Below are 21,687 nucleotides of genomic sequence, written 5' to 3'. Positions count from 1 at the left end.
AGTAGATTAGTAGATAAAAAATTAATAGCTAAATCATTGAAGTGTTCGCTAAATCTAGTAATCCTTAACCAGTTGTCTGTCAGTAATGTAGCAACATGAGCTAAACAGCTTGCTAGCAGTAGCGATGGAGTTCATCTGAAGGATACGATCAGTGCCGGGGAACAGCACACTCCCTCTTATCAACTCTCCAAAGATACAGCCTACAGACCACATGTCAACTACATCATGCACACACACACACACACACACACACACACAGATTTATAATGGACTAGACAGGCTCACAAATTATGGCTTGATCGGAAGTGACTCACAAACACAGCAGCTAATCACACACCTCCTCTGCCTGCTGGGATAAACAGCGCTGAACCCGCGTTCACACCAGAAAGTGAAAAGTCAATCGTGTCTCGTAGGGTTTGTGGCCAGTACAGTCACCGGATGTGTGAGCGCCCGTTTGTTTTTCACTGTCTGTCTGCAGCGAGGGCTGTTTTGCAACAGACAAACTGGGAAACTAACTTTCACCAGACAAAATACAGACAATTCCGTGTGTACACACCCAGACACAAACATAGAGGGAATTCACAGACGCTGTAAATCATAAATATTCTTTTATAAAAGCAATGTGATGATATAAGACTTTCAGGAGGGTGTGTGTTTGTGTGGAAACACCAGTCACCTCCTGATTTAATATTACGTTTTTCCCTGATTGTGTCACACTCATAAACCTTTAAAAAGTTTAATGAGTAATTAAATGTAGCTCGTTCTTTATAACATTAATTTTCTCAATTAAAAACCAAGCGCAGCATTTAAACACTACAAACTAACTTCAAACACAAGAGTTTAACATTAACTGTTACTGAGCAGCACGTTGAAAAAGCATGAAAATGTGTGAATAGTTCAGAGTGCACCTGTAGGATTATAAAAAACTGACATTTTACCTCCTTAAAAGCCTCCAATGTCTCAAAACTCAACTTGACAGTGAGCGCGCGGGTTGAACAGCTTACAACGAGGGCACGCAGGGCTTGTAGTGCACACGATTTTCTACTAACAAGCGCTCGCAGTGTTTTGAGACGGGTGGGTTGAGATTAATTTACTTTTTTTTTAATTCATTTTTTTCTAATGTAACAGCATATAAATGTGTTTCTGTTGCGCCACTCAGAAGCTTCTGCGCTCTGTACAGAATGGTTTATATGATCACCGGTCACGGACAATCAAACTGAAAATTAGATATTTCTGATCACTGGCTGATTGACCGGTTTATCTCTATTATAAATGTAAAAAAAAGTTTTTTTTTAATCGATTTTGGAGTCAATGTGACGATACGTGAATCACCATTCGTAACTAAATATTTTCTTCCTCCGTCTTTAATAGAGCGGCTCAAAAATGTAGACACACTTCAACAGTTGTTATCTATACCCTTTTTTAAAAACTCAAATTAAATTATGGCAGCATTGTGTATTATTATGTTTCCTCTAAAGACGCATCATTGTTGATGTTATCATGTGACCGTCAGAAGAGTGGCGTATATTTTGTATATATTTTCTTGAAGTATGTATACATTTTTTTGGGCTGCTGTGTGTATATAGTATGTGTGGATGTAAGAGAAAGAGAGAGACACAACACACACACAAACACACACTCACAATTAATCCAGCATTATGTCGTGTCGCCTCTGCAATTACCTAATCACGCAGGACCGTAATTAACACATTCCACCCCTTAGTGGGCTGCGCTGCACAAGTCAACTGCAGTGAAATACAACAATAACAAAAAACAAAAAAAAACAGCAGAAATAGGAGAGATTACTACAAAGATTATTACTTTTAAAAAATTAACGGTGCAGTCAGGAAATTATAACCATGGACAGATTTTGGCAACAATTGCTACAAAAAATTTAGTTTAAATTCAGATAGAACAGAAATGGCAAGACTTCGAACGGCAGGATGTAAACGCTAAAAATAGAGTTTAAAAAAACCTAAAATTTATTTCAGAAAGTAAATAAATAAATGAATAAGTTTAGTTCATAAGGAGACGAAAGAGTGATGTTGATGGCACCCGGATTCGTATAATTTGGGAAGAGAATCCAGTGGTTTGTTGTGTTCATCACAACATCGTCTGTGTTAGTAAAGTTCGCATGTTCTCCCTGTGCTCCTCCGGGTACTCCGGTTTCCTCCCACAGTCCAAAGACATGCAGATTACGGCGTACATATAAGTAATTGGTGTTCTCAAATTGCTCATAGTGTGTGAATGGGTGTGTAAGTGTGTATGTGTGTGTGTGCCCTGCGATGGATTGGCACCCCGTCCAGGGTGTACCCTTGTGCACCAGGTCTCCTGGGTTAGACTCCATAATATTTTTCACATTTTAAATACACATTTCTATAATCCTTTTTCGATTTTGTAAAGTTGCTTTGCAACAATTACAATTGTTAAAGACACTATAAAAAATTATCTGACAAAATCGCTTGTCTTCGGTAGCTGATGCAAGATGAAGAAAAAAAAACAGCCAAAAGCAGCAGCGCAGGGAAAGACGGCGTTAGACTGATTAAATGCTGAATCTCCAGATTTAAGCGAACTCTCAGTGGGATAAAGTGACTCTGGATTAACACTTTGAACACTAAATGAATTCAATCTGATCAGTTAGCAACAGTATGTAGGTAAGTGATGACGCAGAGTTACAGTAGCGACGCTATAGGAATATATTAAGTTCCCAGTCCATTTGGAACAACTACGTTTGTTTCGCACTTAAGTGAGTCTTGCAAACGAACCAAAAAAAGTGATATGAGCTACAGTAAGGTAATCTGATCTGTAAGCCATCCCAGCAGGAATTCTTGGTTGTCACATTATCGTGCCGATGTTAATCATGTGACATGGAGACAGTGTTGGTATCATTAGTATCTTTTTAAGTTTAAAATGACTTCAAGTTTGAAATGAGGTTGGGACAATGGTGACTACATGATGATGGGGTAACATTGAAAAATCGCTTTCAAAACGAAATCTGAACTCCAGACACTGTAGTGAGAGCACTGTGTGCTTACGACCAGACCACTAGGGGGCACGATGTTGAACGTTAAATTGGAAAGAATCCAAAAAGCTATCCAAAAAATGCTTATGGTCTGTGAAAGAGCATGTGATGGAGTTTAGACTTGGTAGCTAAGACATAGAGAGATCAGAAACGGAGAGGTAACATTACGGCACTAAGCTATTCGCGGCATGAAAAACTAGCCGGAATGTAATTATATTTGTGTTTTCTTGGTGGGTGGTTGGGGCTTTCGTTACATTTTTTTTTCTAAGTTGTAAAAAATATTATACATTTTATTAATTGATTTTTTGTATATGATGATGGTTCAATAAAAATAATTGGAAAAAATCAAAAACTTAAGGAACCGTGGATATGGTCGGACGTTGCAAATGCGAATGGATGGTAATCAGGATAAACACTCCAAATAAAGGTTACTTTTTTGTTGTTTTGAGGTTGTATTTGAGTTGTTGCGTTTGGGTCACTCATTCAACAGTCACTCAGCATCCATTCACAAAAGTCATACGGATTGGAGGTCATCACAATGTCGTGAACTCTCATTCAACCTTAGGGTTCCTAATTGGATTAAAGACAAAGATCTCTAAATCTCTCGTTCTCGAGCTATCCAACTGCACAATTCGTTTAACTCGTATACATAGAATTAGCAATTTCACCTACGCTACGATGGACGGAAAGATGCGTTAGCCGTTTTAAAGGTGTCATTTACGCCAAGGTATTAGCCAAGGTATTAGCCATCTGGCTCGCCAGGCAGCAGATTAAGTTCAGCAGAGCTTACCTTCATATGAAATAGAATATTCATAAAACATTAGTGCTTAAGGTTTGATTCACTTCTTCACACAAGACAAGAAATATATACTAAATGACAAATAACAAATATTTAAGGAAGAATATAAAGCTCATTAGAGTCCTTGGTCCTTGCTAATGTTAGCTAAGTAACTCGCAAGTAATATTAAGGAAGCTAGCTAGCCGAGTAGAAATGGTACTCATCAGTTGTACAAAATCAAATGTTTTATTACTTTAATACCATAGCAACAACTATTTTATTAAAGAATACCATTTTTTTTATCTGTTTATAGCAACATGCGGTTTCCTGTTAGCACTTTCAATCATAGCAGTTAGAGTCGTTTCTTCACCTTAACCAATCAGAATTCAGAGTTCAATGAATAAAAAAGCGCACAGTATGTTGTGTGGTAAATTCACAAGGTAATTAAAGCTATTTTTTTTTTAACTACAGTGGACATACAGTGGGGCAGAAAAGTACATGATGTCTCCACCCCCATGCTTCACAGTAGGTATGGTGTTCTTTGAATGCAAGTCAGAATTCTTTCTCCTCCAAACACAAAGTTCTATTTTGGTTCCATCTGACCATATGACATTCTTTCAATCCTCTTCTGGATCATCCAAATGCTTTCTAGCAAACTTCAGACGGGCCTGGCTTAAGCAGGGGGACACGTCTGGCACTGCAGGATTTAAGTCCCTGGCGGTGCAGTGTGTTACTGATGGTGGCCTCTGTTACTTTGGTCCCAGCTCTCTGCAGGTCATTCACTAGGTCCCCCCGTGTGGTTCTGGGATTTTTCTTCACAGTTCTTGTGATCTTTTTGTCCCCACGGGGTGAGATCTTGCGTGGAGCCCCAGATCAAGGGAGATTATCGGTGATCTTGTATGTCTTCCATTTTCTAATAATTGCTCCCACAGTTAATTTCTTCACACCAAGCTGCTTACCTATTGCAGATTCAGTCTTCCCAGCCTGGTGCAGGTTCTACAGTTTTGTTTCTGGTGTCCTGTGACAGCTCTTTGGTCTTGGCCATAGTGGAGTTTGAAGTGTGACTGTTTGAGGTTGTGGACAAGTGTCTTTTATACTGATAACAGATGCTATTACAGGTAACGAGTGGAGGACAGAGGAGCCTCTTAAAGAAGACGTTACAGGTCTGTGAGAGACAGAAATCTTGCTTGTTTGTAAGTGAACAAATACTTATTTTCCACCATAATTCGCAAATAAATTCTTTAAAAATCCTACAATGTGATTTTCTGGATTTTTTTCTTATTTTGTGTCTCATAGTTGAGGTATACCTATAATGATACCCACGAAATTACAGGCCTCTTTCATCTTTTTAAGTGGGAGAACTTGCGCAATTGGTGGCTGACTAAATACTTTTTTGCCCCCTGTACAATAAAGTGGCATGACAAACCTACCTATTTTATGACTTCAGCTTTCCGCATCACCTACCGTATCACATAACTTATAAAACCTTTTTTTGTGTGTAAGGATACAGTCTCGGCCGGGGAAGAGGATTTTGTGGCGCACCATTTCGCCCATAATGCAACCGACTGACCAAATATCCACTGCAGGCATAGAAGCATGAAGAAGACAGAAAAAAGGAAGAAATGAAGAGTTAGCATAGGCAAGTCATCAGTGGGTTAGGCATTAGTGTTAGCATAAGCATGTCACCAGTAAAAGGAGCGATAGAGACAGATTTCTGATGACTTTAAATCTGTTCAGTGAAATAATGAGTGTGTTTGGAGAGCTCAGTGGCGCTCGGGGGGGCTAACGGCTAGTCCGCTAATTGAACTCCGGAGTGCAGTGAGAACTCTGGAGGCCTGACTGTGACAGGAAATCTATACACAAACCGCCATTATATACACAGAGCCAACCACACACACACACACACACACACACTTAAGAAACTAGCCATAGTGCGACTGTGTCCTACCGTTCTCTTTATACCCCATGCCCAGGATGACCTCGGGGGCTCTGTAGTACCGCGTCACCACATACGGAGTCATCATGAAGCTGGTCCCCGCGGTCCTCGCCAACCCGAAGTCCAGAATCTTCAGCGTGCAGTCTGACTTTACCACGATATTGCTAGGTTTCAGATCCTGCAAAAGGAAAACGAAGAAGGAAGTTAGCTAAAGCTAGACAGCATGCGACCAAAAGTTTTGCTAGTTTTAGCGCTAGTTATCATCTGCTACTCGTAAGGCGACCCTAAATTCAATTCAATTTAGCTTTATTTTAAATATACAGTAGGTTCATCGCTCATTGTTTTTTAGACTTTCGAACAGTTTTCCAGAGTGTGTATGCAAACGAAACTTGAAAAAAAGCTTACATTTTTTATTTTTTTGTGTTTCCGGTGACTTGAACAAGAAATTACAATTAGATTTTCCTCCTGTTATGACCTCATATAAGAAGAGCCCCTCCCCAGCTTGTTGTTGTTTAGCTCTGCTTATCTGCTTATCTAAGGGGCGTGGCTTAGCAGTATCTCATTTACATAAAACAAAAAAAAGCAGGTGTGAAGTAAAGGAATTTGAGGTGTCCATTATCCAAGGGGTATTTCTCTAAACATGGGGCATTAACCCACATTTGTTAGAAAGAAAAATAAAGAAATAGTCGAATATGGGACCTTTAAAAAGTGTCCAATCATGGATTTTAATGAATATCAATCTTGCAAGCCAGGGCTCTGGATTATCAGAGTAACATTCAGAAATTGTACATGACCACTACGTTTGGTTTTCTCACCCTGTGGATGATGCCGGCCGAGTGTAAGTGTTTGATGCCACACAGCATCTGGTAGAGCAGGTAGGACATCCTCTCATGGTCCAGCTCCATCTGAATCACCTGGCACAGATTAGCATCCATCAGCTCCATCACCAGGTACCTATAACAGACAGACATCCATAAAAGACTTTCACTTTATCTATTTATAACACGCTGCCAGTCTCTTCTGGCTGTCTGGACTTCGTTCTCGTCCTTATCTCAGCACAAAGCCCTCGCTGGCGATCAATGACGATCCCTACATCCTCTTACGCCAAGAGCTGCTGATTAACGCTTGTGACCGAGTCAGCAGTAACACTGATTGGTTTTTAAAAAGTTAAAACAAAAATTAAACGCACCAGAACTACCAGAGGTGTTCAAGTCAAACCGGGATTTGTGATAGAACAGAAGATTTCTCTTTAAGAAGATTGCCTTTTGAGAACATCTCTTAACCACGGTAAAACATCTGAACGGTGTATGATGATCCCAGCCGAGGTGGCTCAGAGCGCCTGATCCTCGAAAATCTGTGGATAACTCGTTGCCAACTTGCAGAGGAGACGCATCTGTCTGTGTGAACTGTACACACACTCATTCACCAACACCACTTGCACATTACAGGAATTCGGCTGGGAGTTATCGCCACATCCACCTTACAGTCCTGACCTCACTTTAAGTCATTTCCACATATTTGGGCCATTAAAGGAGTTCCTGGGAGGCCGGGGTTTCAGACATTAGGCAGGCAATCTGAGTCCGCTTTGTGAATGTGGTTCCGTTGTGTAGAACTCGGCTAGCCTTTCATCATGATTAGCATTTTCACAATGATTAACATCGTCCAATTAAACAATTAACGTGTTTTCCGAACAGGTTTGCGGTGGGTTTAAGCGTTCGATTGCAGGTGAAGTCATTAGTTTTGAGCTCTAACTCAAGAAGAGACGTCGCTCTCTCTGTCCACTGCGTTTATTACCAACACCGATCGATTGCGCTCTTGATTAAGGCTGAGAGAGCCAGCGCCAACACACACTGACATGCTAATGAATGATGGAAGACACACTAATCCAAAAACACACACACACACAGCGGTTGAACTAAACCTTTATAATAGTCTGTTAGTTGTTATTGTGTAATTATTCAGGTGTAACGTGGATCAACAAGACTGAAAGAGGACATAAAAGTGTGTGTGTGTGTGTGTGTGTGTGTGTGTATGGTACAGATGTCTCTGGTTTGTACTTACACATCCTGGAATTCCTCTAAAGACTTCTGTGGTGTGAAAACGTTTAATAAGCTGATGATCTGAAAGAGGAAAAGAGACAGAAAGAGAAACAGAGAGAGAGAAAGAGAAGAGAAAGGAGAAAGAGAGAGGGAGAGAGAGAGAGAGAGAGAGAGAGAGAGATCTAGTTAGTTTAACGTGAGAGCAAAGAACCTGCAGGGGAAAAATTCTCCTCCTTAGTTCAATAGCGTCCTTTTTGCTATACGTCTTTTATTGTTTCTCTGCTCTGAGAGTCAAGGACACTGCTGATTCATGAGGGAGAGAGAGAGAGAGAGAGAGAGGGAGAGAGAGAGAGAGAGCGTGGTGCATTATGGTACTGAGAATTATCATCCATGAAAAGCATGCAAAATTGACTTGAATCTTTATCTCATGTCTCTCTCTATCTCTCTAAGTCTTTTTATCCTTTCGTGTCTCTTTTTTGTCTGCCCCTCTTTCTCTTTCATCTTCGCTCTTCCTCTATCGCTCTCTCATTCTCTTTCTCTGTCTATAACTCTCTCTGTCGTTCGGTTTATCTCTGCATCTCTCCCTCCTCCTCCTCATCTCTCTCTCTCTCTCTCTCTCTCTGTATACTGTAACTCCACACTATGTCTGTCTTTGTATCTCAGTCTGTCTCTGTCTGCGTCTCTGTATACGTGTCTATCTACTGTATCTCTCCGTCCCTGTCTCTATGTCTCTGTCTCTCTATCTGTATCTGTTTATCACTCCGCAGAATCAGGTATTCAGACCATTAAAAGGGTCATTTCCGTAGGCGTCCTTCACGCAGCACGCACGTGTTTAAGGGTGTTTAAGGGTGCTTTAACACTCCGAGCTGAGTCACGGATCTGAGTACACTTGATGGCGTTTGCGTAATGTAAACACTCTGTACTGTTCCCGGGCACGGATCAGCGTACGGTGCTCAGGTCCACTTGTAAAGATGTCATTGAGCATTGTATGGTGCACCTGGGTACAGCTGTTGGGTACAACAAACTGTACCTTTTTGAGTCGCAAACTAACATGGTGCGTACTGCCACCTGCTGCATGGGAGAATGTAAGTGTATTTATTCAGGTACGCAGTAACATTACTGATGAGAAAGCTGGACATGGTACGAGGTGGTATCAAAAAGTTTAGAGATTCACATGCCGCAGATCCGGTCGCTTGCACTGTATACGTTCTCGCCGTAAAACCTGGTGGTAGAATTCGCTTTTGACAGTCGTGAAGATGGTGCGCTCTTCAACTACTGTATGAAGACTGTGAGGTTTCATCACCGGTAACGATCCTCCACATGAAGGTCCACAAAATGCTGATGGAGTTCTTCATGCACAAGTTGGCGAATGGTTTCGACATTTTCGGGGATTGAGCTCGTTCAAGGTCTTCCTGATCTCTCGTCGTCTTCCAGTGATTTTCCTCCGTTCTTAAAGCGCACATGTCGCTCAAAACACCTCGGACGACTCGTTGCCGAATCATGTCATATGTCTCTGTGGCAGAATTTCACGTTCGCTCTTTGTTCTAATTTGCTGTCTGTGATGAAATCGCAGTCGTGGTAAGGCACGTGATCAATAGCACCAGTTGCACAGCTCTCGTTGTACACATGATGATGTCTTTTGGCACACTGACTTATGAAGGCCGGTACTCCCTGTGACTGTGTGTGCAGCCTCCTGCTGCCATCTCTTGACGTGTTACAGAACTAGTCTCGAAACTTTTTGATACCACCTCGTCTAAATACATTTCTTATCCAAAACTTTTTCTACATATTTTGTCGGGAAGATTTACTCACATTTTTGTGATTGACACACTTCATGAGCACCAGCTCCCTGTAAGCGCGCTTGGCGTGGGTCTGGTTCTGGAAAGGTCTGCTGAGCTTCTTTATAGCCACATTTCTGTCCAGGACAGCGTCATATCCCGCACTGTAAACACACACACACACAGACACACAAACACACACACACAGATTGTTGGCTAAGCATTAAACTTTGGTAGTTCACAGAAATGTGTGCATTGCAAGCAACACACAAGACAACCTATGAGCATGAAATAAGAATTGAATACAAACACAATCCATAACTTTTCTTATATTCTTATACAGAGATATTCCTATATTTAAAAAAAAAACTGCAGGGTTGGTTTTTTTTTGGGCTTTTTACAAAAAAAAAAAATCCATGTACAGTACATTCAGACATTCAGAAAAGTAAACGAAAACATGGTGAGGTAATCTATCAGAGAGGCACTAGAGGACAGGGGGAAGTTATTTTCTATCCGTGCTTGAAAATCCGACTGTCTCTGACCTCGTGCTGCATGCGGAGAACTTGTTTCTATTTCAGGAAAGATTTCAACTTTTGCTCAGTTTGTTCCTCGAGCACAAAGATGAACCGATACAGCACGAGCTCACACACCAACACACTGCGCTACTCGGTATGAACCGCAACAAGACTGTGTGTATACATGGAAGCTTCTAGAACTTATAAGTTATAAAGACAACACGCACCTTCAGTGTTTGATTTAGATGTTGGTGTTTAATCATCGCCTGTGAGCGCATGTCTTATTAGTATTTTATGAAGAATACTGGTGTGTATTAGGGAAAGTTGATGTATGTTGGAGAATGATGATCAACAAGACCAGTGTTGACCTGGTAACTGCTGGTGTGTGACTGAGAATGTTGTTGTTTTTGTGTTGTTAATGTTGGTGTCTAAAAAGGTGTTTGTTGGTAAAAGTTGGACGTGCTGAATATCTGTGCAATTGAGTTTTTCGGGGAATGACGGTGTTTGGTGATAGTCATGTTTACTGGTGAAAATGATGCTGGATAATTAGTTTCTAATGGTTTTGACAGATGATGCTGATGTTTTATGGTAATTACGGTGTTTAATGTTGCTACCAGATGTTGATTGTTTTCTCCTGAAAGTTGGACTGTGATTGTAAATGTTGGTATTAAATGCCGTTTGTTGGTATTTGATGGTGAGTGCTGGTGTTTAATGGTGTTTAATGGTGTATTTTCCTCTTTAAAGGTGAATGATGGCATGGCATGTTTCATTCAATGGTGAATGTTTGTATTTAATGGCAACTGTTAGTGTTTGATGGTGAATGTTTAGGTGTGGTGTAATGGTAAGTGTTGATATTTACTGTTGTTTGCTGTGATGTGATGTGATGTGATGGTGAGTGTTGGTGTTTGATGGAGAATATTGATATGTAATGGTAAATGTTGGTATTTATTTCCGTTTGTTGGTATTTAATGGTGAATGTTGGTATTTAAGGGTTAGCACTTTGGCTTCGCCACCCTCAGAATCTGGGTTCGATTCCTGCCTTGGGGTCTGTGTGCATGGAGTTTGCATGTTCTCCCCCGAGCTTGGTGGGTTTCCTCTGGATACTATGGTTTCTTCCCACAGTCCAAAGACATGCAGATTAAACTAATTGGTGCTCTCAGATTGCCTGTAGTAAATAAATGTTGGCTGGAGATCCTGTCACAGTTGTATTATAGAATAAATGCAATGGTCACCACTGGCCTCCATGGTCCCTAGTTGGACTACAGAGGTTCCCCAGATGGATAGATGGATGATTGGTATTTAATAGTGAGTAGCACTTCACGCTGAAAGTTTGTAAATGTTGGTGTTTAAAGGTAAGCGTAGCTTAATATTGAATGTAGTTGTCTAATGGCATTTCTTGTGGGTTACCAGTGGATGTTGTTGGTTTATGGTATACAGTATGTTGTTGTTTAATCTTGTATGCTGGTATTTGGGTGTGCATGTTGGTGTTTAATATTGTATAATGGTACTTGATGGCGATTGTTGTTTAATAGTGAATTCTCATTTTTAATGATGTTCGATATTAACTGTTGGCTAATACTGATAATAGGTGGTAAATGCTGGTGTTGGCTGTTTGTTGGATGGTGTTTGCTGCTAATTTCTGGTAAACATCGGTGACAGATGGTAATAAGTGTTAATGAATATGGTGTGTAAATGTTGGTGTTTCATGGTGGATGCTGGTGTTTGTAGTAAATCTTGGTGCTGGATGATGAAAAGTTGGTGTTTGTTGGTGTTTGATGGTTGCAACAAAATGTTTAAAAAATCAAAGAAGGATTTTTCTAATATAAGCATGTAACTGAAAATCCTGCTTTCGGTGTTTGGTGGTTATTTTATTTGAAAATATATAGAAACGGCAAATAAGAAAGCAAAAAATTAGGTAAAACTGTCTGGGTGAAGGCAATGAAGTGAAATAAAAAGTATAAAATGGGCAGAATTTTGCATTTAGAGAAAAGTGTTTGAATCTTTTTCTGTTCTGTTCATCCAAACTCTTATATATATACATAGTTCGGTACAATTAGTTTTAGAATTCTGCAGTAATTTCCCCTCAATTAAAAAAGTAAATACAGCCGGTGATAGCAGCATCCCGTGTGTCTGGCAGGATTATGGGAAATTAAAGTCAGACGTCTGTGTGTTGGCCCCACGGGGATACGGCGCGAGAGTGTCGAAAATGCAGAATCACCAGCTATGAAGTGTGTGTGTGAGTGTGTGCGTATATATATACACACTCTATAATAAATCACACTGACATTCTCGCACTCTCATCCCAGGGTTTTCCACTAAATATGAAAAATGTTGTAATTAATGATCATGCATAAATAAATAAGTGCACTATTCCCTGTAATCTCCGTCGGATCCCATTTTTGGCCAAAACCAATTTTCTGGACAACTGTTTTAATAACTTTATTTTGCTGACAGTGCATCCCCTGTAAAATGAACCGTGTAGTGTATGTGACCAAAAGTATGTGCACCCCTCATGTAACGAAGATCATGAACTTCTCACTGCTTCCTAAACATATTGAAGAACGCAGCGGCCACGGGGTCAAAATGAAAAAATTTGCGTTTATCCTATTCAAAAGTTCATACTATTTTCAGCCGCGTCTTGTCAGGTTCTCGACGTGTCTACCGTGTTATCACTAATTTCCTATCACACACATGATCACACGAATCAAGTTATTGGTGTATCTGAATGGACTGTACAGCGCTCTTATTATTACTAGCTTCCCGTGTTATGATTGTGTCCAGTTTTTCTATTTATACTAAATCTATGATAATTCATACTAAATTCTCTGGCCTGGACATAGACGCTCTAATAACCTGCAGCATTCACACCATAAGCACAAGGATAACATAATATGAACGTAATGAGGTCTTCTATAACGTGGCATGGATCTACCCTGGTTGTAGCACCAGCCTCAAGAGGGCGCTGTGAGAATGTTATTGACGGAGCAACAACGCGGTGACGTCCCAATGACAGCTCAGTCAATCAGAAGGCTGTCCAGTATTTCCCGTCATGCTTGACAGGAACGCAGTAGATACCAGTGAGGACAATACAATGTCTTCACTGGTATCTACTGCGTTCCTGGCAAGTTCTAGAAGTTCTCACCACCCAATTTTCATAGAAGTAGTGGGGACGTGGTTCTTCGTCGTCCACACGCAGAATTGTCTAGAACTTCTTTGAGCTCCATGAAGACATGGTAAGAACTTAAGTTGTCTCCTCACAGGCTCAGAGCCCTGACCTCAACCTCAACCTCACCAAACGCCTTCTCAGAAGTCACAGATGCATCACTAGCCTGCTAGCTACAGTACATACCTCACAGCGTGATTGTTTTATCCCCACAGCTCAGAAACAAAATAAGACCTTTGTATAGCGTTAAGTTCAAACTGAATCGTAAACAAGAACGTATTTCTAATAAATGTTTATTTTATCAACAAGATCTTGTGATTTTTATTTTTATTTTTTACGCCCTGTTTGTGTGGCGTAAAGAAAGCGTCCCGGCGCTCTGCAGGACGTGTCAGGCAGCAGATGGCTAAAGCTGTGTGGTTTGCTAATTCTGGAGTGTATTCTACACACACTCACTCGCACTTACTCTGAAACACACAAACCTGAATATGTACACTGCAGGAAACGTGCCCACCTACACGAACGCACACGAACGCACATACACCTACACACACACGCTCGCGCATACACTCCAGTGACAAAAATGTGCCAGATTGAAAAGAAACGCTCGTTCCTTGTTTGCACACCGGTGTATTATTTATGATTTTATTTTTTTTTCCCACCAAGTGCTAAATCAAATCATGTTCATGTTGTTTAACATAATTTACATGTCACCTGAGAAAAAAAACAAAAACAATTAAAGGTCATTATTCCATCTAATTATAATACTAACAGCAGAAGGTTAATCAATTCATGTTAAATTAAAATAGCTACAAAACCACGACATGGAGACGGATAAGCAAACGGACTTGGTGTCCATGGAAACAGCAGAATATTTTAGAGAAAGAAAGGGTTTTTTTGTCTTTTTTTTTTTTTTTTGCTTTTTTTGTAGAGTGACCTATCAGAGAGGAGTGGGCAGATGCCAAAGATGATGCCACGCTTGTACGTTTCCGGATATACAGTAGCGTTACGCATTCTGTCAAGCGAAGATGATAAAAACTTCCAATCCATTAAAATCAAACTAGAAAATTGTGAAAAAAATTGACGTTTATTAATTTTGATCCTGTTATATTAACATGTAATCAGCCAAAACAGAGTATTGGTGATGATTTTATTCATTTTATTATTATTTTTTATTAATATACAGGGATTGGACAATGAAACTGAAACACTGGCCAATTTAGTGTTGGAGGATTCATGGCTAAATTTGACATAATTGGGTGACATTATGGGTGCGCGTCTCGCTGGCGCATCTGTGACCAAGACAGCAAGTCTTCGTGATGTATCAAGACCCACGGTATCCAGGGTAACATCAGCATACCACCAAGAAGACGAACCACATCCAACAGGAGTAACTGTGGACGCAAGAGGAAGCTGTCCGAAAGGGATGTCCGGATGGTAACCTTGATTGTATCCAAAAAACTTAAAACCATAGCTGCCCAACTCACTGCAGAATTAAATGTGCACCTCAAGTCTCCTGTTCCCACCAAAACTGTTCATCAGGAGCTCCACAGGGTCAGTGTACATGCCTGGGCTGCTATAGCCAAACCTTTGGTCACTCGTGCCAATGCCAAACGTCGGTTTCAATGGTGCCAACAGCGAAAATCTTGGGCTGTAGACAATGTGAAACATTTATGGTTCTCTGATGAGTCCACCTTTACTGTCCTTCCCACATCTGGGAGAGTTACGGTGTGGAGAAGCCCAAAAAAAGTGCACCACCCAGACCATTGCATGCCCAGAGTTAAGCATGGGGGTGGATCAGTCACGGTTTGGGCTGCAATAACATGGTATTCACTACTCCCAATACTTTTGCTAGCTGGGCCTGTCTCTGCCAAGGACCACCGGACCATTTTGGAGGCCCATGTGCACCCAATGGTTCAAACGGGCGGGTAAAGAAATTGTCACTTTATTTGAGGGGCGGGTTGGGGCGGGTCATTAAAAACAAAATTAAATAAAAAATCCATGTATGTTTCGTGCAATTCCCTATAGCCTATATTAAATATTTGGGAATATCTATTTTCATATTTTATTAATTTCTTTGATAAGGTTACGTCACGTGACAAGTCACGAAAGCGCCAAGCAGCTACTGTACCGCTGCCAGTCACAACAAAAACAAAGAAATAAAAGTGAAAATGGAAGACGTGAGGATGTTTATCATTATCTTGTTATTAATATGACCTGATTTATCGTTCATATCCATAATCATATGTTGTTGCCGGTTTACACGGTGATGTTTCCAAGCACTTTCAGGCTGAAATAAAGGTCGTTTTTATTTGAATTACAATGTCTAGTATGTCTATTTAATGGTCGCAGGTGCGGGGCATAAACAGCCATTTTCAGTGTTATACTGTCTCACTTCAAACTATAATAATTTAAAATGAAAACTATTCATATTTCTATAAGTATTGTTGCTAAAATTAGTGTGAGTTCCTAGAAGGATATGACCTGTAAGTTTTTGCTTAAGTAGCTTAAAAGGCAAAAAAAATCTGTTGTGTCTGTCTCTGTCTCACTTACCTTGTGTCTCCTTCTCTGTCACTCTTACTCTCTCTCTCTGTCTCTTTTACTTTTTATGTCTCTCTTTTTTGTATCTTTCACTTTGTGTCTCTCTGTCTCTCTTATGTAGTGTCTCTCTGACTCCTTTTCTTTCTGCGTCTCTCTCTCGACCTCTCTTACATTGTGTCTTTTGTCCCTGTCTCTCTCTCTACTTGTCTCTGTCTCTTTTTCTCAGCCTCCCTCCTTTCAGCTGTCTCCCTGTTTAATACCACTGAACCCTCCCTCCTTCATTCCTTCTTTTCAAACCCCTCCTATTCTCAATGCTCTCTCTATTTGTATCTCTTACTTTCTTCCTTTCTGTCTCTCTCTCTTTCAATGATGTGTTGATTGGAATAATCTGGCAGCCAGTCCGAGTCATGTGACCGGGGCTGAGGAGACGCGCCTAAATTACATTACGGCTGAGTTGCTGCAGTCAACCAAACACACACACACACACACACACACACACACCCCTCCATTAGCTGTCGAGTCTGCTTTACACAACCACCAAAAAGCCTGGAAAATGACAAAGGGAGAAACTCAACATGACAGCTAGAAAAGGGAGGGACGAAGACGAGGAGGAGGAGGAGGAGGGGGAGGAGGAGGATGCATCTGACATCTGCCTGACGGACATCCTCAGAAAAACAGCGAGTCATATTTCCCAAAACTCCATGAAAGGTACTTTGGGGGGTTCAGACATTGTTAAATAATAAAAAAATGTAAGTGCAGCCACAACACTGCTAACGTTCCGCGCCTTTCTATTCACACCAACTGTAAAACCACCAATTAATGCCAGTTACAGTTATAACCCGTGCGTCATTCTTCTCGAGGCCGTATCTCTCTATCTTCATCATCTGTTGAAGCAGACCCTGAAGTGCCTTATAGCGCCACCCGACTTGCAGTGCAGGGATGTGTAAACATGTGGTGTGTGTTAGCAGACTGCTGGGAGGCATTTTATGTTAAACACTGCTAAAGTGTGAAACGGCCAAAAGAGAAAGTGATGAAGCAGCATTTTGATTTTCTGCTCCAAAGTGCTGGAACACACAACCTTAAGGTAGAGTTTTTAAACAACAGCCCAAGCATGAATGTTAAGAAGGGCTCCAGTGCATCCATTTCTCCAATCTCCAATGTTCGCTGCTTCTCATGTCCCTAGAACTCTAAGATCTTACACTTTTGAAGTTCCAGAGTTCCTATTTATGTTTATAGCACACAATGTACTCGATGCACTCCCAGCATTCTTTGTTCCAAACCCTCACACTGCATTAGATAAGTTGAGATAAGATAAGATAAACCTTTATTGTCCCACCAATAGGGAAATTCACAATGTTAGAATCTGAAGTTTTTCAGGAGTACTCATATGGTTTTCGTCCTATCTTCTCAAGTTCCTATGGTTTAAGGTTCTATGTTCCCAGGTCCTGATATTCCGGAATCTAATGTTCCTAGTACTTCATATTTCATTATATATATATATATATATATATATATATATATATATATATATATATATTCCCATGTATAATTGACATTCCCAGAATTCCTACATTTTAAATGTCCTTTATTTTCTGGGTACTTTGTTCTCAACATGCCAAACCCTCACAATACCATAAGATACGTTCCTATAATTCCTAAATTCCCAGTGTTCAGTGTTCCAGTTTCTAAACTTCCTAATTTTAAAACATTCCCAGCATTCTCTGTCCTCAGGATGCCAAACCATTACACTTCTATGTTAGAATTTCACAGTTTTCCGGGAGTACTCATATGGTTTTGGTTTTGCACCCAGGGTTTGACATCTTAGCATCCTATGTTCTTGTTGGTCCTACCTTCTCCAAGTTCTTATGCTTTAAGGCTCTTTGTTCCCAAGGCCTGATAGTCCAGAGCCTAATGTTTCCAGTACTTTACAGAAATTTACATTCCCAGAATTCCTACATTTCTATCGTCTAGTGTCTCTAATTCTAAAACATGTCCAGCATTCTTTGTCCTCAGGATGCCAAACACTCACACTCCCAAATTAACATGGCCCACCTTTTTAGAAATGTTCCTAACGTTCTGTGCTCATCTTAGGGTCTGATCTTCCTCTGCTTTTGGGCTCTACTGTATGTTCCTCATGCCAACTGTTCACCTGAGTTCAACATTTCAATAGCCCTGGGTCCCCATGAACATACGTCCTTAGATCCCTTCAACCACAGCGGCTTGTGGAGTCGGTGTCCTCCAGGTTCCCACGGTGCTAAGTTCTCACAGAGGCCAAACCATAGGCACCATCAATGTCATAAAGCGTCCTACATTCTTAATGTCCTTTTTTTATGTTTTAGGGCTCAACGTTTATGTTGTACTGTTTCTAGAGTTTTGTGTTTATAAGTTGAAATGAACCTAAAAGCTACAACTCCAGGATTGAATTTTCCTACACTCTGACTGTAAGTTCAATGGCTCCAGTACTCACAAGAAGCTGTGTTCTCAGTGTCTTTCCAGTGGCTTCGAAAGTTTTAATGGTGTAATGTATCTTAAACCCTATGTAACCAAAGACTTAAAAAAAACCCTGGGGTGTTTGGTATTTCCATGATATTCTGTATGTTCCCAAAGTATTTATATTTATAGGAATCAATATTTCTAGAGTATAATAACATTATTCCTTTATGTCATATTAAATTACATTTTTTACTAGAGTACATGTAAAGACAGAGAGAGAGGAAATAAAAGCATGTCAAGTATGTGATTTTCAAGTCTGAGCTTTGTGTACTCACCATACTATTCCCTGAGCCCCAGAACCAATGGGCTTGAGGTTCTGGTACCGTTTCAGAACCGTGAAGGTGGAGTCTCCGACTTCCACGCTGTAGAACTGGTTGTCCACTTTGCTCTTGCTCATGTTGTAATGCTTGGCGATGTTAGACACATCAACTTGTTTACCAAAACCCTGTAAGGGAAAGAAATCTTCATCAACATTACAAAACAAACGGTATAATAAAAGGTATATAAGACACCAGTCAAAATTTTGGGTGCTTTTTCTACATTCTAGAAACTAGAAGAGATTTATTCAGTTCAGATCATTATCTCCAGCAGAGAAGAAAAGTGGCTCCCAAGATTGTAGGGCACTCTCGCTGCCGCTGTGGCAACCAAGACATACGCCTCTTCATGAAACACTCTCCATTGTGGTTGATTTTGTGTAGCCATGATCTAGTCTTCAATAGTGACCCAAATACGTGCTGTTAGCTGCACCTTTCAATCTCATGGTCGGCATTTTTGGAGCAAGCTAGGGTCCATTCTTACCAAGTGGCCAAACCATCTGAGTTGTGATTGTCTGGTGGTTCATTCAACAGTCTTCTGCTGGTGGCATCTCTGTCTAATGGTCTCATTGCACCAGTGGTCAAGAATGGTGATGCCCAGGATCAATTCCAGGGTTCAGAGGTCCCCCACCGGCAGGATCCAGGTCTCGGATGCATAGAGCAGAATCGGGATGATGGCGGCATTAAAAAAACTCTCATTTTAGTCTTGAGACTAACATTTGGCTTTTTCCAGAAGCACTACCTCATACTGGCAAAAGCTGACTGGGCTGACTGGGCGCTACCAATCCTGGCCACGACATCAGCTGAGGCAACAGTCAGTTGTTATTTTAAGACAAGAAAGTCAGATGTTCTGGAACAGTTCTTGCAAAAACAGTATTGTGTCGAGTGCTTTTGCAAAACCCATCAAGCTCCATGATGTAACTGTCTCTCATGAAGACCAAAACTGAGCTCTGCTGCAGAGGAGAAGTTAATTGAGATTCACCACCCTCAGAAATCACCAATTAACAACCAGCACCTCAGATTAGAGCCGTTATGAGGCTTTACAGAGCAGAAGGAGCAGAAACATCTCAATATCAACTGTTCAAAGGAGATTATTGTGTGTTTTGTAGTTCAAAAACCATAGAATTAAAAGGTATGTCCAAATGTTTGACTGGTAATGTCAAGACGTTTCTTTTTATACATAATGTCTTTCCTGTCTCTAAAACTCTTCTTCAGAGACCCCACTGGTGTACCATATTTAAGTTTTTTTCCTGTTACCGTAACTCTAACAATAGCTGAGCACTGTATGGTTTTCTAAGCTTAAGTGTTTGCCACGATGTTTAGACGTGATGTTCCCACACAAACGTCCGAATGTCTTGTGTCCCTAATGTCCAATTTCTTAGACCTTATGTTCTAAGGGTTCTTCGTTCCTACATTACAGAGATTGCAGGAACCTACATTTCCAGAACCCTATATTTTCAGAGACCAAAGTTCCCAGTATGTTGCTGTACAGTTGAATTGATAAGATCCCTGTACAAGTACAGTATATGAGTGATGAACAGATCAATGAGGCGACGAGGAGAGACAAAGACCCAGCGAACAAACAGCATTAAAACACAACAACGAGAAAGCAGGTTCATTATCCACTGTTTGTTACAGTGTTAGCTGTTAGCAAACGGAAGGGAACTCATCACCAGGACAGCTGGAGGACAGCGGCTAAATATAAATTGCAAGCATGAAATATAGATCAGCACGTGTGGGTGTTGATGTGGTCTTCAAAGACAAAGGTCATCCAGCATCCGTAGGATCATAAGCACACAATGACAAGACACACACACACACACACACACACACACACACACACACACATAATTTACACTGTAAAGCAGCTTAATATGTTTTTTGTTCTTTGTTTTTTTCTTATGTGATACATAGATCTGAGCACATGGATGCTCAAGTGTCGCTTTGTGATGATAGAGCGTTCCGCGGGTAAGTCGCGTATAAAAGTCAGATTAACAGTCTCGGCCGTTGTGCAGAAACACTCCCGAGGGTTTATAATTGCTGACAGAAAGAGAGAGAGAGAGAGAGAGAGAGAGAGAGAGAGCACATTCCATCCTGGGACCCATCCGTTATTGTGACGGACCAACGCTAATTCGATGCCTTCACTCATTTTAATCTGATTAACTCACATTCGCTAACTGCTACCTCGCATTGAAGGGGAAGAGAGCACGTATAGAGGATGTAAATTACGACATCGCGAATTCATCCGCTAGTGTTTAGGTAAGGGATTAGGAATGTTTACAGAGAACAAGCAGAACTCCATACACACAGTGATGACCTTGCTGTGACCTTGAATCTGTTTGGATCAATTCCACATTCTAATCTGTTCATCTGCGAGTTGCGATCCTTATTACTGTATGTAACAATCCTATAAACCTTGAAGCATTCGTTCTTTTAATAAAAAATGCAAATACAAATACATCACTCATCATTGTTATAAACTGGGAGGATTATTTCCTAAGCACTGCTTTACTAATTGATAAAGTGTTGTTTCTCATGCTTTTTAAGAAAAAGCTTTTTATTATATATATATATATATATATATATATATATATATATACACACAATATATTATATATATATATATATACAGTATATATATATATATATATATATATAATTATTTTATTAATAATTTTTTTTTTTGCAAATTTGTGCAATCTAGCCTAATTTTTTTTAATTGTTTAATTATTTTATTTGAATAAGATAGAATAATCTTTAGCTTAATTGTTCGTTCTTTAGTGCAATTTTTTACATTTTTTTATTGTAGTGAAATCTTTCTATTTTAGGTCACAGACAGTCGTACAAACATTTCACGGCATGTCATACTGTGGTTGTGTGTGACAAATGAAGATGTAAATTTTTAATTTGATGTTTACTGCAATTGTGCAAGCAACAAATCAAGTATTTTTTACTATAAATGATAAATGCTTGTAAAATCAAACATAAACTTACTAATAAGCAGAATCACTATCGTTCACAATTATCTTTATTAAATAATTTTTTTTTTTATTTGAACCAGTTCCCAGGATGGTGTGCCAGAGCAGGAATGGAAAAATATTATTTTTAAAA

The 21,687-nt window shown here is 40.1% G+C and overlaps 1 protein-coding gene across 7 annotated transcripts in view; it reads right to left on the bottom strand.

Annotated features, from left to right (window-relative positions):
- The window catches only part of mapk10 (mitogen-activated protein kinase 10), a 66,434-nt gene that overhangs the window by 18,563 nt on the left and 26,184 nt on the right, over positions 1-21,687 (bottom strand). For 5 of the 7 annotated variants that reach the window (XM_053478060.1, XM_053478056.1, XM_053478059.1 and 2 more), the window contains exons 3-8: positions 18,538-18,707; positions 9,588-9,717; positions 7,798-7,856; positions 6,552-6,690; positions 5,749-5,914; positions 5,309-5,380 (exon numbers count right to left, since the gene is read on the bottom strand). In XM_053478060.1, coding sequence (XP_053334035.1) covers positions 5,309-5,380; positions 5,749-5,914; positions 6,552-6,690; positions 7,798-7,856; positions 9,588-9,717; positions 18,538-18,659 — 688 coding nt within the window. In that variant the 5' untranslated portion in view covers positions 18,660-18,707. Of the gene's footprint in view, positions 1-146; positions 219-5,308; positions 5,381-5,748; positions 5,915-6,551; positions 6,691-7,797; positions 7,857-9,587; positions 9,718-18,537; positions 18,708-21,687 lie in introns of all 7 variants that reach the window. The other 2 variants (XM_053478058.1, XM_053478054.1) reach the window with 1 other exon arrangement.

This window comes from Clarias gariepinus, chromosome 19 (genome assembly GCF_024256425.1).
Source record: "Clarias gariepinus isolate MV-2021 ecotype Netherlands chromosome 19, CGAR_prim_01v2, whole genome shotgun sequence".
NCBI lineage: Eukaryota > Metazoa > Chordata > Actinopteri > Siluriformes > Clariidae > Clarias > Clarias gariepinus.
This window is presented reverse-complemented; position numbering and strand designations above follow the sequence as displayed.